General features: G+C 45.8%; 1 protein-coding gene across 1 annotated transcript; it reads left to right on the top strand.

The window, feature by feature from the left end:
• Positions 1–1,465: 1,465 nt before the first annotated feature.
• Positions 1,466–13,871, top strand: LOC141060271 (microtubule-associated serine/threonine-protein kinase 3-like). The gene is made up of 17 exons (XM_073556492.1): positions 1,466–1,751; positions 6,176–6,243; positions 6,491–6,576; positions 7,470–7,678; positions 8,075–8,213; positions 8,304–8,436; positions 8,628–8,793; positions 8,910–9,080; positions 9,316–9,429; positions 9,571–9,683; positions 9,777–9,868; positions 10,272–10,340; positions 11,722–11,795; positions 11,949–12,048; positions 12,409–12,485; positions 12,968–13,060; positions 13,286–13,871. The coding sequence occupies exons 3-17, from the start codon at positions 6,497–6,499 to the stop codon at positions 13,396–13,398; spliced, it is 1,743 nt and encodes a 580-aa protein (XP_073412593.1). The 5' UTR covers positions 1,466–1,751; positions 6,176–6,243; positions 6,491–6,496; the 3' UTR covers positions 13,399–13,871.
• The last annotated feature ends 11,177 nt before the right edge of the window (positions 13,872–25,048 follow it).

The following is a 25,048-nucleotide window of genomic DNA, read 5'->3' on the forward strand; positions in this document are numbered from 1 at the left end:
TCTAATGATGTGAGAGGCTCCTGTATAGAGACTCTCCTTTTTTCCATGATCGGGGCTCTTGTTTAGGAATCTAATGTACGGAGTGTGACCTGGTCAATTTCTTATGGACTAATATGTAGACTCATTTTATAGTACTGACCTAGAAAACAAGGATTCTGAAATCTCAGCGTTTTTTTAAATCAGTGGTTTGTCAAGTGTTTCAGGAGTTTTGCAGCAAATTTTACTTATTCAAGTGAATTAAAAAATGCATGTAAAAGCACAGCAAATACTTGTATTCAGCACGGGAAAAAACCAGACAGAGCCAGAAAACAGTCACATGCCATACGGACCATCAGAGTGACAGAGTGATGCTAGCCCATTGTGACATCACTGGCGATGCTAGCCCATTATGATATCACTGGTGATGCTAGCCCATTATGATATCACTGGTGATGCTAGCCCATTGTGACATCACTGGTGATGCTAGCCCATTATGACATCACTGGTGATGCTAGCCCATTATGATATCACTGGTGATGCTAGCCCATTATGACATCACAGGTGATGCTAGCCCATTGTGACATCACTGGCGATGCTAGCCCATTATGACATCACTGGTGATGCTAGCCCATTGTGACATCACTGGTGATGCTAGCCCATTATGACATCACTGGTGATGCTAGCCCATTATGATATCACTGGTGATGCTAGCCCATTATGACATCACTGGTGATGCTAGCCCATTATGACATCACAGGTGATTCTTGGCCATTGTGACATCACAGCTCAGTCCCTACTTATAGAATGTTCACAGGGTCACCGGTGCCATTTATGGTTCTATAGTGACTGAGAGCGTTTGCAATTTTTCACTATGTCTGGATTATGTCTGAGCGATTTTCAGGTAGATGCTCTGTTGGAGACTCTTACCAACAATCTCCCTAACACTGAGCTTCTACCACCCGATGGCGTCCTCTGCTTCACTCACCGGCTGGTGGTGGAGCTAGTCAATGACTGCCTGACCAAAAACAATGAAGATAAACTAACATCAGAGTATCTGACGGATTTACGTCACAACATCAGAACATTACTACAGCAGGTAAGTGGCGGACACTCGGCACAAATCTTCTCCATAGTCATAGATAATAATTGTGGGAGAGAAGCTTCTTCTTTCCTTCCATATAAAACACACCGAGTCCCTAGATATGGAGTCGTTGTATCTGCAGAGAGGAGCAGAGGACACATACAATGGCCGCCTCCATTGTTTCCTTTCTTATCTCTGAATTTTTCTTTTTGTGTCTTTTCTTCTTTATAGGCTGAAAATAGATCTCAATATGGAGATTTGGCTTTTGTTAAGGAACTGGCCGAAGAAGTCCTGCATGTATTAGAAGGTCCGGCCTGCTCGCTGGAACGCCCGGTAAGGAGCCATCATCTTCTCTATCACACGTCCTTGTTTTCTGATCTTCTCCAGATCACCAATCAGATATCAGAAGATCTGGTGTCACATAATCCACATAAGTGAGAGACGTTTCTAAGAAAAGTTCTCATGATGGCGCGTGATTTGTAGAGTTACAGTTGGTGCATCAGTAAATGTTGGTTTACTCCTTCCTGATTCATGTATTTGGTGATTTAGTGAAATCTTCCACATATTAATTAACTGTATTATATCTATCAGGAAACACCAGAAGGCGACGACGAATATGGGGCGACTGTGACCTCGGAAACCCCTGACTCTAATAGGAGTCAGCCGGAGCTGAGCAGCGATCTGATCACAGGTGAACCGATCACATAACCTCCTACAATGAATCTCCAGATATTACACAGCAGGGAATAATGGCAGATCACTCTCTACTCCATGGAATGGGACCTGTCAGCACATGTTACATATAGGAGTGGTGGGATGACGGTGTAGGACGTTCCCCTATTATATACAGATATTACACAGCAGGGAATAATGGTAGATCACTCTCTACTCCATGTAATGGGACCTGTCAGCACATGTTACATATAGGAGTGGTGGGATGACGGTGTAGGACGTTCCCCTATTATATCCAGATATTACGCAGCAGGGAATAATGGCAGATCACTCTCTACTCCATGTAATGGGACCTGTCAGCACATATTACATATAGGAGTGGTGGGATGACGGTGTAGGATGTTCCCCTATTATATCCAGATATTACACAGCAGGGAATAATGGCAGATCACTCTCTACTCCATGTAATGGAACCTGTCAGCACATATTACATATAGGAGTGGTGGGATGACGGTGTAGGACGTTCCCCTATTATATCCAGATATTACACAGCAGGGAATAATGGCAGATCACTCTCTACTCCATGGAATGGGACCTGTCAGCACATGTTACATATAGGAGTGGTGGGATGATGGTGTAGGACGTTCCCCTATTATATACAGATATTACACAGCAGGGAATAATGACAGATCACTCCCTACTCCATGTAATGGACCTGTCAGCACATGTTACATATAGGAGTGGTGGGATGACGGTGTAGGACGTTCCCCTATTATATCCAGATATTACACAGCAGGGAATAATGGCAGATCACTCTCTACTCCATGTAATGGGACCTGTCAGCACATGTTACATATAGGAGTGGTGGGATGACGGTGTAGGACGTTCCCCCTATTATATCCAGATATTACACAGCAGGGAATAATGGCAGATCACTCTCTACTCCATGTAATGGACCTGTCAGCACATATTACATATAGGAGTGGTGGGATGACGGTGTAGGACGTTCCCCTATTATATCCAGATATTACACAGCAGGGAATAATGGCAGATCACTCTCTACTCCATGTAATGGAACCTGTCAGCACATATTACATATAGGAGTGGTGGGATGACGGTGTAGGACGTTCCCCTATTATATCCAGATATTACACAACAGGGAATAATGGCAGATCACTCTCTACTCCATGTAATGGGACCTGTCAGCACATATTACATATAGGAGTGGTGGGATGACGGTGTAGGATGTTCCCCTATTATATACAGATATTACACAGCAGGGAATAATGGCAGATCACTCTCTACTCCATGTAATGGACCTGTCAGCACATGTTACATATAGGAGTGGTGGGATGACGGTGTAGGATGTTCCCCTATTATATACAGATATTACACAGCAGGGAATAATGGCAGATCACTCTCTACTCCATGTAATGGGACCTGTCAGCACATATTACATATAGGAGTGGTGGGATGATGGTGTAGGATGTTCCCCTATTATATACAGATATTACACAGCAGGGAATAATGGTAGATCACTCTCTACTCCATGTAATGGACCTGTCAGCACATATTACATATAGGAGTGGTGGGATGACGGTGTAGGATGTTCCCCTATTATATACAGATATTACACAGCAGGGAATAATGGCAGATCACTCTCTACTCCATGTAATGGACCTGTCAGCACATGTTACATATAGGAGTGGTGGGATGACGGTGTAGGACGTTCCCCTATTATATACAGATATTACACAGCAGGGAATAATGACAGATCACTCCCTACTCCATGTAATGGACCTGTCAGCACATGTTACATATAGGAGTGGTGGGATGACGGTGTAGGACGTTCCCCTATTATATCCAGATATTACACAGCAGGGAATAATGGCAGATCACTCTCTACTCCATGTAATGGGACCTGTCAGCACATGTTACATATAGGAGTGGTGGGATGACGGTGTAGGATGTTCCCCCTATTATATCCAGATATTACACAGCAGGGAATAATGGCAGATCACTCTCTACTCCATGTAATGGACCTGTCAGCACATATTACATATAGGAGTGGTGGGATGACGGTGTAGGACGTTCCCCTATTATATCCAGATATTACACAGCAGGGAATAATGGCAGATCACTCTCTACTCCATGTAATGGAACCTGTCAGCACATGTTACATATAGGAGTGGTGGGATGACGGTGTAGGACGTTCCCCCTATTATATCCAGATATTACACAGCAGGGAATAATGGCAGATCACTCTCTACTCCATGTAATGGAACCTGTCAGCACATATTACATATAGGAGTGGTGGGATGACGGTGTAGGACGTTCCCCTATTATATCCAGATATTACACAGCAGGGAATAATGGCAGATCACTCTCTACTCCATGTAATGGGACCTGTCAGCACATATTACATATAGGAGTGGTGGGATGATGGTGTAGGATGTTCCCCTATTATATACAGATATTACACAGCAGGGAATAATGGCAGATCACTCTCTACTCCATGGAATGGGACCTGTCAGCACATGTTACATATAGGAGTGGTGGGATGACGGTGTAGGACGTTCCCCTATTATATACAGATATTACACAGCAGGGAATAATGACAGATCACTCCCTACTCCATGTAATGGACCTGTCAGCACATGTTACATATAGGAGTGGTGGGATGACGGTGTAGGACGTTCCCCTATTATATCCAGATATTACACAACAGGGAATAATGGCAGATCACTCTCTACTCCATGTAATGGAACCTGTCAGCACATATTACATATAGGAGTGGTGGGATGACGGTATAGGACGTTCCCCTATTATATCCAGATATTAAACAGCAGGGAATAATGGCAGATCACTCTCTACTCCATGTAATGGACCTGTCAGCACATGTTACATATAGGAGTGGTGGGATGACGGTGTAGGACGTTCCCCTATTATATCCAGATATTGCACAGCAGGGAATAATGGCAGATCACTCTCTACTCCATGTAATGGACCTGTCAGCACATGTTACATATAGGAGTGGTGGGATGACGGTGTAGGACGTTCCCCTATTATATCCAGATATTACACAACAGGGAATAATGGCAGATCACTCTCTACTCCATGTAATGGAACCTGTCAGCACATATTACATATAGGAGTGGTGGGATGACGGTGTAGGACGTTCCCCTATTATATCCAGATATTAAACAGCAGGGAATAATGGCAGATCACTCTCTACTCCATGTAATGGACCTGTCAGCACATGTTACATATAGGAGTGGTGGGATGACGGTGTAGGACGTTCCCCTATTATATCCAGATATTACACAGCAGGGAATAATGGCAGATCACTCTCTACTCCATGTAATGGACCTGTCAGCACATGTTACATATAGGAGTGGTGGGATGACGGTGTAGGATGTTCCCCTATTATATACAGATATTACACAGCAGGGAATAATGGCAGATCACTCTCTACTCCATGTAATGGACCTGTCAGCACATGTTACATATAGGAGTGGTGGGATGACGGTGTAGGATGTTCCCCTATTATATACAGATATTACACAGCAGGGAATAATGGCAGATCACTCTCTACTCCATGTAATGGACCTGTCAGCACATGTTACATATAGGAGTGGTGGGATGACGGTGTAGGATGTTCCCCTATTATATACAGATATTACACAGCAGGGAATAATGGCAGATCACTCTCTACTCCATGTAATGGACCTGTCAGCACATATTACATATAGGAGTGGTGGGATGACGGTGTAGGACGTTCCCCTATTATATCCAGATATTACACAGCAGGGAATAATGGCAGATCACTCTCTACTCCATGTAATGGACCTGTCAGCACATGTTACATATAGGAGTGGTGGGATGACGGTGTAGGACGTTCCCCTATTATATACAGATATTACACAACAGGGAATAATGGCAGATCACTCCCTACTCCATGTAATGGACCTGTCAGCACATGTTACATATAGGAGTGGTGGGATGACGGTGTAGGACGTTCCCCTATTATATCCAGATATTACACAGCAGGGAATAATGGCAGATCACTCTCTACTCCATGTAATGGACCTGTCAGCACATGTTACATATAGGAGTGGTGGGATGACGGTGTAGGATGTTCCCCTATTATATACAGATATTACACAGCAGGGAATAATGGCAGATCACTCTCTACTCCATGTAATGGGACCTGTCAGCACATGTTACATATAGGAGTGTGCAGCGAGGGTGGGGGTCCTCATTCATGTGATGATTGGGGGTCCGCCACCACTTACCTTACATTAATCTATGGATGCACCATACGTCCGTATTATTCCCGTTTACAGACGTCTTGTTATTTCTCCCTTATGTTGCGGTATTATGTATGTAGGATTGATATTGACTAATATATTTTATTTCTTCATCACTTTATCACTATTTTAGTACCATCAGCGCTGGCGAATCCCAACAGTGGAATCTGTGGGATCCCGGAGATCCAAGAATCTGCCGGTGTAAGTATTATAGAGCCATAGGGGGTGTCTGTGTATCACCAGATCATGGGGTGTGAGTGACCCGTCCAGTATTATCCCCATATAACCATGGGACGGCTCTGTTCTAAGCGTAGATGACTCTATGGTGTTAGAGAATAGTATTTATAGTAAATGGAATCTGTCACCAGGTTTATGCTGCTGACAGATTCATCCTGAGATGTTTTCCTGCAGCTTCTAGATCTTAGTATTATTTCTAATTCTTTTTTAGGACTTGATGAAATCATTGATCCCGGCAGGAGAACCGCGTATGAGCGACTATGAAACATCTAAACTGATCGGCAGAGGAGGTTTTGGGTGAGATTTCTGTTCCCATAATCCCCATTTCTCAGGGTTCCCTATGACAATGCTTCGGCCTCTGTGCTCTGCCAGTCAGTGTTGTCATAGGGAAACGATTGGAGTCCACATCTCCAGGTCACTATTCAGCTCAGTTATATACAGCTGAGCGAACTGTTCTGTAACCAATCAGTCTGTAAGGAAAGGGATGATATAATAGACGACACTCCCCGGTCCTAGACCTCCTCTGCTCTTCTGCTTCCGCCTACACCAGTTTCCCTGTCCTCCGCATCGATCTTAGGTTTTTTGGGGCCCCATTATGGAGCTGATAAGAGTAATTGGTTGCACACGGTCACGTGAGGGGTGACACGATACTGACGGTAATGACATCTGCACCCCCACCCTCCACCATAACCATGTGAGTCCGATCACCGGCCCCAGCAGCAGAAGGAAGAACAGCCAAAGACCGGCACAGAGGACGGAGCACTGCAATGATGGATGGGCAGGGACGAGGACAAATGGGTCTAATGTGTTTCATTAAATTTTAACCTCTTCCTGCCCCTCCATTTATTCTGCCTCGGGCTGTGGAGAAAGCCAAAAACCAACTTCTTACGACTATTGGAGCATTTTCAATTTTATCCAATTTTTATTTTTACTGAATCCTATCTATTGGTGGGTTATAGGGAATCTGCCCAAGATGAATTTCAGTAGATTCTCTCATCTACAATGTGACCTGGTGAGGGCAGACGTGGCATGGTGCAGACCTCCCATCATCTATGGAGTGTTATTTCATGGGTTCTAGATGTGGATTTCTAGCTGGTATTAAACATTAGTATAAAAGATCATGGAATGACTTGTGTATATAGACTGTTAATAAGGCTTTATTATAAACCATGGATTCTCCTTCTCTTCAGGGCCGTCTACCTAGTGCGCCACAAAGAATCACAACAGACCTTTGCCATGAAGAAAGTGACCAAGAGGAGCCTGAAAACTCCTATTAGAGTGGACATGGCCTTTCTGGAGCGGGACATCCTAACATTCGCAGATTGTCCCTTTGTGGCCTCCATGCTCTGCTCTTTCCCTACGAGATCTGACCTGTGTATGGTCATGGAGTATGTAGGAGGTAGGACCCACACCTTGTGTTATATTCAGCCCATGTCTGCTGACATCTTATCACCTCTCACATCATTAAGACTTATCCCCATGGACGGTTACATCCCCACAGAGCATTTACTATAGGTTATCTCTTACCATGGTGCCCGGAAAGTCATTGATGTGTGGGATCTCCCTGTCGGTCCGCACTGAGCACGTCAATATCTCCAGCTGTAGACGAGATGTGACATCACTTTATGTCATTAGTTACTTGGACAACAATTTCATCATGACCTCAGACTAATATTCTGTACATTCTGTGCTTATATATTTTCTCCTGCCCCAATGTTTCTGCTCACTTCTCTTTATAGATCATGGTGTTCTGCTGTATAAACCCCTCACCGGTCATATTTCCTTTCTTCTATAGGTGGAGACTGTCGGACCCTTCTAAACATGATGGGTCATTTCCCTGTCCCGTTGGCCCGCTTGTACTTTGCAGAAGCGGTCCTTGGTGTGGAATACCTGCATAGTTACGGTGTGGTGCACAGAGACCTGAAGCCGGAGAAGTAAGTGCATACCTGTAGTATAACAAAGGGGGGAAGTTATCCCTTATCATCTCACGGACAATAAAGCTAAAATCATCTTCTCTTTCACAGCTTCCTGATAACATCTGCTGGACATATTAAAATTAGCGACTTTGGACTTTCAAAAGTTGGTGTCATGATACCACACACCAACATCTACAAGCAATCAGCAGAGGACATCTCCAGAGAGTTCCAGGATGAGGAGGTCAGCATTACACACAGGAACTTAGCTTGTTCTGTACAAATCTCATAACTCTATTTTCTCTTCCCCACATTCTTCATTTTTAGACAGCTTTTCCACTGATATTTTATCTTCTCTAATTCTGTTATTATGTCAAGAACTTGTCATAATAATCGTTTCATCGATTCTCATCTCTATCTTCTGTTGGTTTCCAGGTGTGCGGCACCCCGTGGTACACAGCCCCTGAGGTCATCCTGAAGAAAGGCTACGGAAGACCTATTGACTGGTGGTCAATGGGCATCATATTATATGAATTTGTCCATGGCTATACACCATTTGATGGGGATTTCCAAACTGGGCTGAATAAAAATATTGTCGGTGGTAAGTAGAATAATCCCATCATTGCTTTGCCTGGTTACATGGCTTTAGTTATTTCCTTTGCTTTACCTTATAGTCCAATACAGAGGATTTATTTTCTGTAACTTTCTATATAACAGGAGATATAATTTGGGATACTTATCAAGCTACTCTATCCGATGATCAGGACCCCATCACTCAGCTGCAGGACCTCATCACTCAGCTGCTCAGTATAAATCCTGTGGATAGCCTTCTGCAGGACCTCATCAGTCAGCTGCTCAGAGCAAATCCTGTGGATAGACTTGGGACAGGTAACAGATACAATAATATCAATATTCCCTTGTTACACCGATGACGTATCACTCATGTCCATGAGGATCATTACTTCTCTATCAGCTTCATCATTTATAGTTCTCCCTACTAAGATTTTCATTCTATTTCCTACATGTCTGCTCAGTTGTGTAATTAGTTCTAATTAAGATAAACTGTTCAGATATGAAGCTGTCTCTGACAATGTCCGAATCACTTTTGTTTTCCTTTATCCAGGAGGAGCTTTTGAGATCAGGGGTCATCCATTTCTTGTTGACTTAGACTTTGATTCCCTTCTAAGTCAAAAGCTAGTGTACGTTCCTCAGCTTGTGGACACCAGCTTATTTACCAGTAAGTAGAAGGAGCCATCATCTAGACTAAGTGTCTGTTTGTCTCATCTTCCTTATTTTGTGACAATTGGTTCCCATTAATAAATGGTGACTCTATTATACTGACAATCTCTAATAACACTTCATTACCTATGTCTTGCAGACCTTTGGGATATGAAGAAACATCTGGTCTCAGAGGATGAGAAGGCCACAAGTGAGGACAATGAGAGCCTTGACTTTAAAAATTTTACATCATCTTCTGAAAGGCTTTTTAAAGTAAGTATGTGATTAATAAATCAAAAATATGTATAAAAAGACCTATGAAGGTAGACATACAATTATTTCATATCTTATTGCTTCCGCATGTAGCTCCTTACCACCGCTAACAGAATGAAGATTAATGAGAATCCCAAGTCTTCTCCAGATTGTACCCTAGAATCCAGCACAAATATCTCAGAAATGTGAGTAGATTATGGGGCTATTACTGGGATCTCTAGGCTGATTATGTGCACACCAAATATGGGACATAAATATCATAATATCAAATGCAACATCCACCATCCCATGGTTAGCAGTCAATGTGCTTTTAGCCTTAGTAATTGCTGGTGATAACAGCCTATGATCGAGGCCAGTCATGCATTTTTAGAACTGCCCACTATGAAGGAGAGATGTATTATTATATGCCAGATATTCATGGTAGTTGTTTTCCACTCTACTCGATAAAAGTTAGTTTTGAGCAGAAGACCTTCCCCGCTATGGCAGTCATATGTCCTATTAGGCCTTATTGTCGGTGTTCTTATAGTGAGACAACCCCTTTTATAATGCGTTTACTTGTGATTTACATGTTTTTCTTCTTCCAAACAGGCAGAAAGAATCTGTTCCCTTATCTGATAGCGACAACGCTATTTGTTTCTTGCCATTCTTGTTCCAACTGTCAGGTATGTCCATGTCTACAGCACCTACAATGGGAATGTTGACTTCAAGGCTCCAATATTTCCACATGGTTTTTCTGTAATAGGTCTCTTAAGTTTTCCATGTTTCATGTATAAATGGTGACCATTTTATACTGACAACCTCTAATAACACTTCATTACCTATGTCTTCTAGATCATTCTGAGATGAAGAAACATCTGGACTCAGAGGATGAGGAGGATCCCGAGTCCCCTCCAGAGTGTGCACCAAAATCTAGCACAAATGTCTCAGAAAAGTAAGTAGCTTATGGGGTCATTACTGGGAGCTCATCACCAAATATAGGATATAAATACCATAATATCACATGCAGCATCCACCATCCCATGATTAGCGGTCATTGTGCATTTGGTCTTAGTAACTTCTTCTGATAACAGCCCATAATTGTGGATGGTTATGCATTTTTAGTGCTGCCCCCAACACTGTAGGAGAGATGTCAAATAATAAGCCAGATATTCTTGGTACTTGTTTTCTGCTCCACTCCATAAAAGTTAGTTTTGAGCAGAAGACCTTCCCCACTATGGCAGTCATATGTCCTATTAGGCCTTATAGTCGGTGTTCTTATAGTGAGACAACCCCTTTTATAATGCGTTTACTTGTGATTTACTTGTTTTTCTTCCATACAGGCAGAAAGAATCTGTCCTCATATTTGATAGTGATGATTCTGCTTTTCTCTTGCCATCCTTGTCCCATCTATCAGGTATGTCCATGTCTACAGCACCAACAATGTGAATGTTGACTTCAAGGCTCAAATATCCATACATGGTTTTTATGTTTTCCATGTTTCATGTATAAATGGTGACTATGTTATACTGACAACCTCTAATAACACTTCATTACCTATGTCTTGTAGATCATTCTGAGATAAAGAAACATCTGGACTCAGAGGATGAGGAGGATCCCGAGTCCCCTCCAGAGTGTGCACCAAAATCCAGCACAAACGTTTCAGAAAAGTAAGTAGATTATGGGGTCATTACTGGGAGCTCATCACCAAATATAGGACATAAATACCATAATATCACATGCAGCACCCACCATCCCATGGTTAGCGGTCATTGTGCATTTGGCATTAGTAACTTCTGGTGATAACAGCCCATAATTGTGGATGGTTATGCATTTTTAGTGCTGCCCCCCAACACTATAGGAGAGATGTCATATAATATGCCAGATATTCATGGTAGTTGTTTTCTGCTCTGCTCTATAAAAGTTAGTTTTGAGCAGAAGACCTTCCCCACTATGGCAGTCATATGTCCTATTAGGCCTTATAGTCGGTGTTCTTATAGTGAGACAACCCCTTTTATAATGCGTTTACTTGTGATTTACTTGTTTTTCTTCTTCCATACAGGCAGAAAGAATCTGTCCTCATATTTGATAGTGACGATTCTGCTTTTCTCTTGCCATCCTTGTCCCAACTATCAGGTATGTCTATGTCTACAGCACCAACAATGTGAATGTTGACTTCAAGGCTCAAATATCTCCACATGGTTTTTATGTTTTCCATGTTTCATGTATAAATGGTGACTACGTTATACTGACAACCTCTAATAACACTTCATTACCTATGTCTTGTAGATCATTCTGAGATAAAGAAACATCTGGACTCAGAGGATGAGGAGGATCCCGAGTCCCCTCCAGAGTGTGCACCAAAATCCAACACAAACGTTTCAGAAAAGTAAGTAGATTATGGGGTCATTACTGGGAGCTCATCACCAAATATAGGACATAAATACCAGAATATCACATGCAGCACCCACCATCCCATGGTTAGCGGTCTTTGTGCATTTGGCTTCAGAAACCATTGGTGATAACAGCCCATATCTGCCGCCGGTTGAGCATTTTTCGTGCTGCCGACACTGTAGGAGAGATGTAGTATTACATGCCACACATTCTTAGTAGAAGGTAGCGTTGAGCAGAAGACCTTCCCTACTATGGCAGTCATATCTCCCATTAGGCCTTATAGTTGGTGTTCTTATAGACAACCCCTTTTATAATGTGTTTACTTGTGATTTATGAGTTTTTTTCTTCCTAACAGGCAGAAAGGATCTGTCCCCGTATCTGATGGAGACGATGACGCTATTACCATCTTACCATCCTCGTCCCCACTATCAGGTATGTCCATGTCTACAGCAAAAACAATGTGAATGTTGACTTCAAGGCTCCAATATCTCCACATGGTTTTTCTGTAATAGGTCTCCTTTGTTATTTATGTTGCCCATGGGCCCATACTGCATCTCTATTTCACTAATTTTGCACAGGAGCTTTTTCATGGATTCTGTGAGATGCGTTGTGGGATCCAATAACCTACATCATCATAAGGCGACATTGTCTCCTATAGTAGAATATCGCTCATCAGTGATGCACCACATGGTGGCACACAGGACGCTTACTGCTCTATATCAGTGACAAAGCTAATGCCCCTCAGATGGGATTATGTACATTATATAGGACTTATTCTGCCCTATTATGATATAATACCAGATTATCAGGACTATAGGAGACAGGACTAGAACAATCCTACTATATACAGGAGACAAAGCAGATCCCATTAGGATATGGCGTTACTGAGGTTTTGTTTTTTACTTTCTGATCAGATTTTCCAGCTCAGACAGAAAGAATATCTGCAACAAATCTGAGTAATAAAGAAGAAAAATCAGAAAAAGGAAAAAAGGGGAAAAAGAGACGAGGTAAGTGTGAGAATCGGCTCCATGTTGTGTGATGTTAGTGAGAATCATTCATGTGGAGCAGATGTCATCTGTCAGTGATGGGATTATCACATGTATGATGGCTGACAATGACCCCTGACCTCTGTGTGATAATATTCCTCTGCCGTCCGGCCACAGTGACCGCACAGTAGTATCATGTCCGATGGCGTCCCATCACTTACATTATATTCACTTCTCTTCTCATAGGCTCCATCTTCCGCCGGATCTTATCATCCTGCCGGCGTGGATTATCCAGGGCTGCTCGAGTATTTGCTTGTTGTCACTGTTGCCCTAGAACATCTGAAAGACAGGAAACCTAAGCATCCAGCGCCCTGAAGCCCAGCAGATCAATCATCACTGCTGGGCACAAAAGCGGGACTAACTCCTAGCCGCGGTCTACGGACCAAACATTGGGCATGGGCAGGGCCTTGGGGGCAGATCCCAAGTGCGCTCAACCATGTGAAATTGGAATCATGGAAAAGTTGACAGTGATTTCTCATCTTTACAACAAAATTTACAAAACCATTTTTTTTTAGCGACCACCTGTCCCTCTGATTTCCCTTTGAGGGGTTTCTATGGCAGAAAATACCCAAAAGTGACACCATTCTAAAAACTGCACCCCTCAAGGTGCTCTAAACTACATTCAAGAAGATTATTAACCCTTCAGGTGCTTCACAGGAACTAAAGCAACGTGGAAGGAAAAATGGACACTTTAATTTTTCCAACAAAAATGTTCTTTTAGCATCAATTTTTTCATTTTCACATGGGCAACAGGATAAAATGGTTCGCAAAATTTGTTGAGCAATTTCTCCTGAGTAAACCGATACCTCATATGTGGTCATAAACCACTGTTTGGGCGCACGGCAGGGCTCGGAAGGGAAGGAGCGCTATTTGACTTTTTGAATGGAAAATATGCTGGAATATTTAGCGGTTGCCATGTCGCGTTTGGAGAGCCCCTGTGTACCTAAACATTGGAGCTCCCCCTCAAGTGACCCCATTTTGGAAACTAGACCCCCAAGGAACTTATCTAGATGCATATGAGCACTTTGAACCCCCGGGTGCTTCACAAATTGATCCATAAAAATGAAAAAGTACTTTTTTTTCACAAAAATTTTCTGTCAGAGACACCGCAGTGAACTTGCTCACTGAGCCAGTGCGCGTGTCCTGAGTAAAGCGAACAGTGCTCAAAGATACCTGTGGAGCGGGCAGCAACCGAGTAGATGTGTACTTCACACCCGCAGGACCTGAAGCACGTGACTGCTAGGGGCGTGGCCTAAACTCCACAGAGCTAGGAGCTGCAAGACAATTCCTAGCAGAGTAACTGCGAGACAAAGTTACCAAGGGGCATAGACAGTGAGAATAGTCAGGACGTAGCCAATGAGTCACACACAGATATAGCTGCAAGGTACCAGAGGGGCGAGCAGAGAGTAGTCAGGTCACAGGCAATGAGTCATACACAGATAGTTGCAAGGTACAAGAGGGGCGAGCAGAGAGTAGTCAAGTCACAGGCAATGAGTCATACACAGATAATAACGCAGTACAAAATCAACAGGCAAACTCACAACGGGAAACAGAATTGGGTCAGAACCATATAAACAAGCTATAGCAACAAACAGGCACACGGGGGTCAGCACACTAGGCCAAAGGCAAAAGTATAACTGGCAGGGATTGAAGCTACCCAGGGGTTTATGAAGCTCTCCCAGAACCAGAAAGAGGCCACAATCATTAACCCCAAGTGTGCAGGTCAAAACCTGCACAGAGCTCCAGACATTAACCCCCGGTGTGCAGCTCAAAAACCTGCACTGGGATCATGACAGTACCCCCCTCTCAACGGGGGGCCTCTGGACCCCCAGGCTTCCCCGGGTACTTGGCATGGAACGCCTGAACCAGGCGATCTGCATGTACCGAGCGAGCAGGGACCCATGAGCGCTCTTCTGGTCCATATCCCTTCCAGTGGACCAGGTACTGCAAAGAGCGGCGCACCCGCCGAGAGTCCACAATATGTCCGACCTCATACTCCAATTGACCCTCCACCAGCACTGGAGGAACAACAGTCTCAGAGTTCTCTTTGACAGATCCTGCTGGTTTCAACAGAGACTTATGGAACACATTAGATATTTTTAAGGAGGCGGGGAGACGCAACCTATATGCCACAGGGTTGACTATCTCCATAATATCGTACGGACCAATGAACTTTGGTCCCAACTTAACTGATGGTACCTTTAAGTTGATGTTACGCGTGGAGAGCCAAACCTTCTCTCCCACCTGAAACATGTCTCCCGAGGCTCTCTTTTTGTCCGCAAAATATTTGTATCTCCCCTGGGCTCGAGAGATATTACGCCGGACTTCAGCCCAGAGGTTTTTTAACCGTTGAACGGACCCCTCTGCTCCTGGACAACCGGAATCCACCCGAGAAAACTCCCCAAAATGCGGATTAAAGCCATAGTTAATCAGGAATGGGGACATGTTGGTGGACTGACTCACCCGGTTGTTAAAAGCGAATTCAGCCAACGGTAACGCATCACACCAATCCTCCTGTCTGGCGGAGGTCAGACACCTGAGAATTTGTTCCAGGGATTGATTGGTGCGTTCTGTCTGACCATTACTCTCCGGGTGATATGCCGACGAGAAGGAGAGTGAGATGCCCAATTTCATACAGAACGCCCTCCAAAATTTGGCCACAAACTGCACACCTCTGTCAGACACAACATTCAGGGGTACCCCATGCAATCGGACCACATGCTGCACAAACAATCTTGACAACGTTTCTGCTGAAGGTAATGCTGCCAAGGGAATGAAATGGGCCTGTTTAGAAAACCTATCCACCACCACCCAGATCACGGTATTGCCCCTGGAAGGTGGAAGGCCGGTAATAAAATCCATGGAAAGATGAGTCCATGGCCTATCAGGAACCGGTAAAGGTATGAGTTCCCCAGCCGGTCGGTTATGCGAGCTTTTGGAACGGGCACATATGTCACAAGCAGAAACAAATTCCTTGACATCGGTCCTTGATACCTGGATGAGCACTCAGCCTAGAATCATCAAACTCCTGCAGAAGTCTAGGCCGCAATGAATCTGGAACAAACAGTTTATCGCTTGGCCTGGTTGCCGGAGCTAGGGCTTGAGCCCTTAGGATTTTTTGTTCCAACTCAGTTGAGACCCCCGCCACTACCACCCCTGGGGGAAGAATGGAGGACGGCGGCTCAGGGGGAGACACTGGATCAAAACTTCTGGACAGGGCATCCGCTTTAACATTTTTGGACCCCGGTCGAAAAGTAATTGAGAACTGAAATCGTGAAAAAAAAGTGACCAACGGGCCTGTCTAGGAGTAAGCCTCTTAGCAGATTCAAGGTATGCCAAATTTTTGTGATCCGTGACAACCGTGATAGGGTGAGCCGCCCCTTCCAAAAAGTGCCTCCATTCCTCAAACGCCAGCTTGATCGCAAGAAGTTCTCTATTGCCTACATCATAGTTTTTCTCAGCTGAAGAGAACTTCTTGGAGAAGAAGGCACAGGGTTTGAGATTGGTAAGGGTGGCCGGACCCTGGGACAGCACAGCCCCCACCCCCACTTCAGAAGCATCCACCTCCACAATGAATGGTTTGGACGGGTCAGGTTGCACCAACACCGGGGCAGACATGAAACATTTCTTAATCGCTGAGAAGGATTCCTTAGCGAGTACAGACCAATTTTTTACATCAGCTCCCTTCTGGGTAAGATCTGTGAGTGGTTTCACCACTTGTGAGAAACCTTTAATGAATCTCCGATAATAGTTCGCAAATCCTAAGAAGCGCTGGAGCCCCTTGAGATCTCGAGGCTGAACCCAGTCAGCGATCGCCAGCACCTTCTTAGGATCCATATGAAACCCCTCAGAGGACACAATCAACCCCAAAAAAGACAGCTCCTGTACAAAAAACAAACATTTTTCCAATTTGGCGAACAATTGGTTCTCCCTGAGTCTCTGGAGAACTGTCTTTAGATGTTGCAAGTGAGATTGACTGTCCGGGGAATACACCAAAATATCATCCAAATAAATAATAACAAAACGGCCTATCAGATCAGAAAACACAACGTTGATGAAATTTTGGAAAATAGCGGGTGCATTAGTTAACCCAAATGGCATTACCAGGTTCTCAAAGAGTCCTTCTGATGTGAGGAATTCCGTTTTCCACTCGTCCCCTTCCCGAACCCTTATCAGATTGTAGGCCCCCCGCAGATCTAACTTGGAGAACCATTGGGCCCCAGCTAACTCGTTACATAAGTCTGGGATGAGGGGAAGCGGGTAAGAGTTCCTAACCGTTATCTTGTTCAGTTCCCGAAAGTCGAGGCACGGCCGCAAACCACCATCTTTTTTCTTCACAAAGAAGAACCCTGCTGCCACAGGTGACACAGAAGGCCTGATATGCCCTTTGCGGAGACTCTCAGCTATGTACTCCTTCATGGCTTGGCGCTCTGGCCCAGACAAATTGAACAATCGAGCCTTAGGTAACTTGGCTCCGGGTACTAAATCAATGGCACAATCATAGGGTCTATGTGGTGGCAGCGCCTCAGCCTCACTTTCGGAAAAAACGTCTTTGAAATCTTTCAGGTACTCCGGAATACCTTCCAGATCGACAGACGACACAGACATGGATTTAACAGCGTTAACAAGATGTCCCCGGTTACCACATTTATTATTGCATCCCCATTGAGTGATTTCCCCTGTAACCCAATCAATGGTAGGATTATGGCGTTGAAGCCAAGGCATCCCCAGTACCAGTCCTGCAGGCAAGTTATCTAGCACCAGACAACTTAGTTTCTCCACATGAGTGGAACCCACTTTTAGAGAAAAAAGTTCAGACCTGCAACAGATACCATCTTGGGTAAGAGGAGATGAGTCAATTGCCACAAGTTTAACAGGATCATGAAGCCTGACTGTCCCTATCTTATTAAGTGTCATAACCTTGGTATCAATCAGGTTCACAGCCGATCCGCAGTCAATAAAAGCAGTAGTCTGAACAGGACCATAACCAAGTTCCAGTTCCACCTGCAGCACCATCTTTGCACATGAGGAAAATTGTACCTGAAGGTCTGGGTAGCCTCCTCGATTACTACCCAGACCTAGTCGTTTCCCGCCATCTTGGAGGATGACGGACAGGAGGGGCAGTCCTTCTTCCAATGTCCAGATTTCCCATAATAGAAGCACAACTGCTTTTCCCGGCGGCGTCTTCTTTCCTTTCCCTCACAGGTGACAGTGCTCACCTCCATAGCCATAGGAAGAGCCTGGGTCTCATCTCCACTGAAGAATAAGGGTGTTTTCCGTTGCATAATGCCTCTAGCCCGCAGCCTGCGATCCATGCGAACCGCTTGGACCATGGCATCCTCCAGGGAGTCAGGCGGAGGATGGAGTGCCAAAGCATCCTTCAGACGTTCACACAGGCCTCTGTGGAACAGCCCCCGAAGGGCGGCATCACTCCAGGAAATCTCCGCTGCCCAACGTCTGAATTCAGTACAGAACCATTCGGCCGAGTGCTCCCCCTGACAGACACTCATTACTTTGTCCTCAGCCAACCGCACTCTATCAGGCTCATCATAAATAAGCCCTAAGGCTTCAAAAAATGCATCCACAGACATTCTCTCAGGGGCAGAAGAGGAAAGTGAGAATGCCCAGGCTTGTGGTGACCCCCTAAGCAGGGACATCACCACCCCCACCCTCTGTTTCTCATCCCCAGAGGAGCGGGGTCTCAAAGAAAAAAAAAGAGCTTACAGCCCTCCTTAAATGCCCTGAACTCATCCTTGTTACCAGAAAACATATCTGGCAATTTAACCGGGGATTCAGGTGGGACTAAAATGACATCTCTATTCCCCACCTGCTGGAAGCCTGCGGAAAGTACCCCCTGAACTGAGTCCTCAACCCGCCGTTGGGACTGGGCCAGAGCTTGGTGTTCCAAACTAAGCTTCTGCAGTGACTGAGTCAAGCTTTTCACCTGCTCAGATAAAGCACATATTGGGTCCATGCTGCAGAAGTGAGGAGAGAAAAAAAAATTGTAGGCCAGTTATAATGTCAGAGACACCGCACTGAACTTGCTCACTGAGCCAGTGCACGTGTCCTGAGTAAAGCGAAACAGTGCTCAAAGATACCTGTGGAGCGGGCAGCAACCGAGTAGATGTGTACTTCACACCCGCAGGAACTGAAGCACGTGACTGCTAGGGGCGTGGCCTAAACTCCACAGAGCTAGGAGCTGCAAGACAATTCCTAGCAGAGTAACTGCGAGACAAAGTTACCAAGGGGCATAGACAGAGAGAATAGTCAGGACGTAGCCAATGAGTCACACACAGATATAGCTGCAAGGTACCAGAGGAGCGAGCAGAGAGTAGTCAGGTCACAGGCAATGAGTCATACACAGATAGTTGCAAGGTACAAGAGGGGCGAGCAGAGAGTAGTCAGGTCACAGGCAATGAGTCATACACAGATAATAACGCAGTACAAAATCAACAGGCAAATTCACAACGGGAAACAGAATCGGGTCAGAACCATATAAACAAGCTATAGCAACAAACAGGCACACGGGGGTCAGCACACTAGGCCAAAGGCAAAAGTATAACTGGCAGGGATTGAAGCTACCCAGGGGTTTATGAAGCTCTCCCAGAACCAGAAAGAGGCCACAATCATTAACCCCAAGTGTGCAGGTCAAAACCTGCACAGAGCTCCAGACATTAACCCCTGGTGTGCAGCTCAAAAACCTGCACTGGGATCATGACATTTTCTTTTAGCATCAATTTTTTCATTTTCACATGGGTAACAGGATAAAATGGATCCTAAAATTTGTTGGGCAATTTCTCATGAGTACACCGATACCTCATGTCATGTTTGCAGAGCCCTTGATGTGCCTAAACAGTGGAACCCCCCCACAAGTGACACCATTTTGGAAACTAGACCCTCCAAGGAACTTATCTAGATGTGTGGTGAGAACTTTGAACCCCTAAGTGCTTCACAGAAGTTTATAACGTAGAGTCATTGTTACAGAACCCCCCCAGCACACCGAATAGGAGATGTGTGCCCTTAATGCAGCAACCGACCTGCTGCCACCCCCTGGGCAGAAGTAAGCAAGATATGCCACTTCTGACCTCCCCCCACCTTTGTAAATCCCACGGCTATTGTAATGTACGTCTGGCGTCTTAATTGGAGCCTGTTATCTACTGGCCTGACTAGAGTTGAGCGAAACGGGTCGAAAAAATTGAAAAGTCGCCGACTTTTGGCAAAGTCGGGTTTCATGAAACGAAACCCGACCCTAGGATGAGGTCGGACACGAGGTCGGCGACTTACGCGCCAAAGTCGCGTTTCAAAAGTTTGTTTTGCGCTCTTTTTCAGCCAATCAGGATCCATGGACACTGTGGGCAACGTGATGACCTAGGCACGGGTCACCACCATCTTTCAGAAGGGCATGCAAGTGATTGGCTTGCTTTGGTGGGCGTCACAGGGGGTATAAAAGGGCGTGCACGCCGACCGCCATCTTACTTCTGCCGATCTTAGTATAGGGAGAGGTTGCTGCTGATTCTGTAGGGAGAGCGTTAGGCAGGGAAGAAGACAAAAAAACTGCTTCTGCTGCTAGCGATTTGGCCTGCACAAGACACAAGTCACTGTGTGTGCAGTGCAAGGGGAGGCTATATTGTGGTGTATCAGTGGTGTTGGTTGTTGGGCTGCCTTTTAAGGCTTCCTGACACGCTGGCATTGCTATTTTCCCACTGCTCCGCAAACTGCTTTTTTAAAAGCAATCCAATCTCCCTTATCCTCTAGTCACTTTTGTCACAGCTGTGCCATCGAGCCTGTCACATAGCGCTCAGATATCAGTGGGCCTCACACAATCCACAAGTGTCCAGTGTCCAAAAGTGTGCGCAGAGATTCAAAATCTCCATTATCCTCTCATCACTTTGGTCACAGGCAGCTGTGCCATCGAGCGTGTCACATAGCGCTCAGATATCAGTGGGCCTCACACAATCCACAAGTGTCCAGTGTCCAAAAGTGTGCGCAGAGATTCAAAATCTCCATTATCCTCTCGTCACTTTGGTCACAGGCAGCTGTGCCATCGAGCGTGTCACATAGCGCTCAGATATCAGTGGGCCTCACACAATCCACAAGTGTCCAGTGTCCAAAAGTGTGCGCAGAGATTCAAAATCTCCATTATCCTCTCGTCACTTTGGTCACAGCTGTGCCATCGAGCCTGTCACATAGCGCTCAGATATCAGTGGGCCTCACACAATCCACAAGTGTCCAGTGTCCAAAAGTGTGCGCAGAGATTCAAAATCTCCATTATCCTCTCGTCACTTTTGTCACAGGCAGCTGTGCCATCGAGCCTGTCACATAGCGCTCAGATATCAGTGGGCCTCACACAATCCACAAGTGTCCAGTGTCCAAAAGTGTGCGCAGAGATTCAAAATCTCCATTATCCTCTCGTCACTTTGGTCACAGGCAGCTGTGCCATCGAGCGTGTCACATAGCGCTCAGATATCAGTGGGCCTCACACAATCCACAAGTGTCCAGTGTCCAAAAGTGTGCGCAGAGATTCAAAATCTCCATTATCCTCTCGTCACTTTGGTCACAGGCAGCTGTGCCATCGAGCCTGTCACATAGCGCTCAGATATCAGTGGGCCTCACACAATCCACAAGTGTCCAGTGTCCAAAAGTGTGCGCAGAGATTCAAAATCTCCATTATCCTCTCGTCACTTTGGTCACAGGCAGCTGTGCCATCGAGCGTGTCACATAGCGCTCAGATATCAGTGGGCCTCACACAATCCACAAGTGTCCAGTGTCCAAAAGTGTGCGCAGAGATTCAAAATCTCCATTATCCTCTCGTCACTTTGGTCACAGGCAGCTGTGCCATCGAGCGTGTCACATAGCGCTCAGATATCAGTGGGCCTCACACAATCCACAAGTGTCCAGTGTCCAAAAGTGTGCGCAGAGATTCAAAATCTCCATTATCCTCTCGTCACTTTGGTCACAGGCAGCTGTGCCATCGAGCCTGTCACATAGCGCTCAGATATCAGTGGGCCTCACACAATCCACAAGTGTCCAGTGTCCAAAAGTGTGCGCAGAGATTCAAAATCTCCATTATCCTCTCGTCACTTTGGTCACAGGCAGCTGTGCCATCGAGCCTGTCACATAGCGCTCAGATATCAGTGGGCCTCACACAATCCAAAAGTGTCCACTGTCCACAAGTGTGTGCAGAAATTCTAAATCTCCCCTGTCCTATAGGCACCTTGTACCTTGTTTTACATTACATTACAGAATCTATGATTCTATGATTCTACTATATAGTTTGTTGGATTTTGTCTACATTTCTACCAAAAATGAGGAAGGCTGGTGGAAGAGGCCGTGGAATTGGGCGGGGGGTTGGCAGCTGGTAATGATGGTGTTGGTGGTGGATCTGATGGTAGTGGCAAGAGCAAAATAGGACCGAATGCAGGAGGTGCTGACCCTGCGTCATCGTCTGGCTACATAAGGCCTCGAACGCTTAGTTTTCTAGGAGTTGGCAAACCGCTTTTAAAGGCAGAGCATCAGGAAAAAGTTTTGTCTTACATTGCTGACTCAGCCTCCAGCTCTATCGCCTCCTCTTCTTCAGTTGTAAAAAGTAAAAGCACTGAGTCGTCATTGGAGGCTCATGTTCATGAACCACACCTTTCCTTGTGTCCTTCACCCCAACCAAGATTGAAGGATGACGCAGGCCATACTACTGATTACTCCATGGAGCTGTTTTCACATACCATGCCTGGATTATCAAGTCAAATGGTGAATTACCCAGGCCAAGATGAATCTGACATGGAGTGCACTGATGCACAGCCGCTGATGGATGATTCTGCTGGTACATTCACTCAGAGCACTACATTGTCCTCGCAGTGTACAGAGCCAGATTTTGACCCTGATGAGACTCAGGTGCCCCTTCCCGCACACTATACCACCATACACGGTGACACAGAGAAAGGTGCACATGACATAGAAGAGGAGGTGATGGATGACCCAGTTGTTGACCCAGATTGGCATCCATTGGGGGAAGAGGGTGCTGCTCCCAATAGCTCAGATGAGGAGCATCCACAGCAGACATCGACATCGCAACAGCTGTTATCTGGCAGGCCCGGAGCACTCCAAAGACAGGTTCCAAACATCAAAAGAGTTGCTGGACAGCTTGTCCAGAGGGTCAAAAGATCACAGCGTGCTAGGCCGCAAAATGTCTGCCAAAGTAGGAAGAGTGCAGTGTGGCACTTTTTTGAACAAAATCCTCATGATCAGGCCAAGGTTATCTGTAAGAAGTGCGCAAAGACCTTTAGCCGAGGGAAAAATCTGAAAAATTTGAATACCAGTTGCATGCTTAGACATTTAACCAGCATGCACTTGCAAGCGTGGACACAACACCAAACCTCAAGTGCCACATGTGCAACTGATCACAACGAAGGTAGTCAGCAACGCTACATTGTTTCCCCCACTGTAAGCCCACCGGTTAGCACAGCAGCAAATGTTGAGGTGTCGTTGCAAGACCACAGCAGTCAGGGAATCCCACTGTTATATCAATGAAAGTCTGATTCTAGGCCATCAGAAAGAACACCAACTCCATCACCATCATCAACCCTCTCTCAGTCCGCCCTGTCCACCGCTACTTCCACCATATGCAGCTTTCAAGTCCAGCTCACCCTCCCAGACACTATGAGTAGGTCAAGAAAGTACTCAGTCTCTCATCCGCGTACACTGGGTTTGAACGCCCACATTGCCAAACTAATCTCGTTTGAGATGATGCCCTTTCGGTTGGTGGAAAGCACAGCTTTCCGCGAACTCATGGCCTATGCAGTACCACGCTATGACCTACCCAGTCGCCACTTCTTCTCTCGCAAAGCCATCCCAGCCCTCCACCATCATGTGAAAGACCGCATTGTCCATGCACTCAAGCAGTCAGTGAGCGGAAAGGTGCACCTCACAACTGATGCATGGTCCAGTCAGCATGGCCAGGGCCGTTACGTGTCCATCACTGCGCACTGGGTTAATGTGGTGGATGCAGGGTCCACAGGGGACAGCGGTGGTGGGACAGTGCTGCCTAGCCCACGGTATAGGAAACAGTTGGCTGTAGGCGTTCGACCCTCCTCCTCCTCCTCCTCCAGAAGCGAAAGCTCGTCCACAGAGCGCAGTCGTACGAGCACTCCATCTGCAGCTGCCACTGTTGCACACGATGTGTCCCCCTATCGAGCAGCTAGTGGAAAGCGTCAGCAGGCTGTGTTGCAGATGATGTGTTTGGGCGACAGACACACCGCCGAGGTGCTGGCCGAGTACTTGAAGCGACAAACTGAGTCATGGCTGGGCAGTGTACATCTTGAGGCAGGCAAGGTAGTTAGTGATAACGGCCGTAATTTTGTGGCAGCCATAGCCCTTTCAAAACTCAGCCACATACCTTGCTTGGCTCACACCTTGAACCTGGTGGTGCAGTGCTTCCTCAAAAATTATCCGGAGTTAACAGCCCTGCTCCAGAAGGTGCGAAGACTGTGCGCGCACATCCGCCGGTCGCCTGTACACTCCGTTCGTATGCAGAAGCTGCAGCGATTGCTCCACCTTCCCAACCACCGCCTCATTATCGACATTGCAACAAGGTGGAACTCCACCCTGCACATGGTGGAGCGGCTGTGCGAGCAGGCAGGCCATAATGCATTTGTGGGAGGATACACGGCCAGGCACTTTGAGAGCAGACATGGAGTTGACAGGCGTGCAGTGGTCTAAGCTGAAAGACCTTTGTAAAGTCCTTCAGTGTTTTGAGGAATGCACACGGCTGGTAAGCGCAGACGACGCCATCCTAAGCATGAGCATCCCACTTATGCGTCTGCTCATGCAAACTTTGACGCACCTTAAGGAGCAGGCGTCTGCAGCCAATGTTGATGAGGAGGAAGAGGAGGAGGGAATCCTTGATGACATTCAGCCATTGTCTGCTCAGGGACCTCTCCTGGACGAGGTGGAGGA

Source organism: Dendrobates tinctorius, unplaced genomic scaffold (assembly GCF_039654945.1).
Source record: "Dendrobates tinctorius isolate UK_male_01 unplaced genomic scaffold, ASM3965494v1 ptg000233l, whole genome shotgun sequence".
NCBI lineage: Eukaryota > Metazoa > Chordata > Amphibia > Anura > Dendrobatidae > Dendrobates > Dendrobates tinctorius.

What these genes read in the sequence shown, in the direction of transcription:
- LOC141060271 (XM_073556492.1), top strand. Translation starts at nt 6,497, where the DNA reads ATGAAATCATTGATCCCGGCAGGAGAACCGCGTATGAGCGACTATGAA. An exon ending in TTGCCATTCTTGTTCCAACT is followed by an intron (nt 10,341 to 11,721) that starts GTCAGGTATGTC and finishes TCTTCCATACAG; the next exon opens with GCAGAAAGAATCTGTCCTCA. An exon ending in AAAGGGGAAAAAGAGACGAG is followed by an intron (nt 13,061 to 13,285) that starts GTAAGTGTGAGA and finishes CTCTTCTCATAG; the next exon opens with GCTCCATCTTCCGCCGGATC.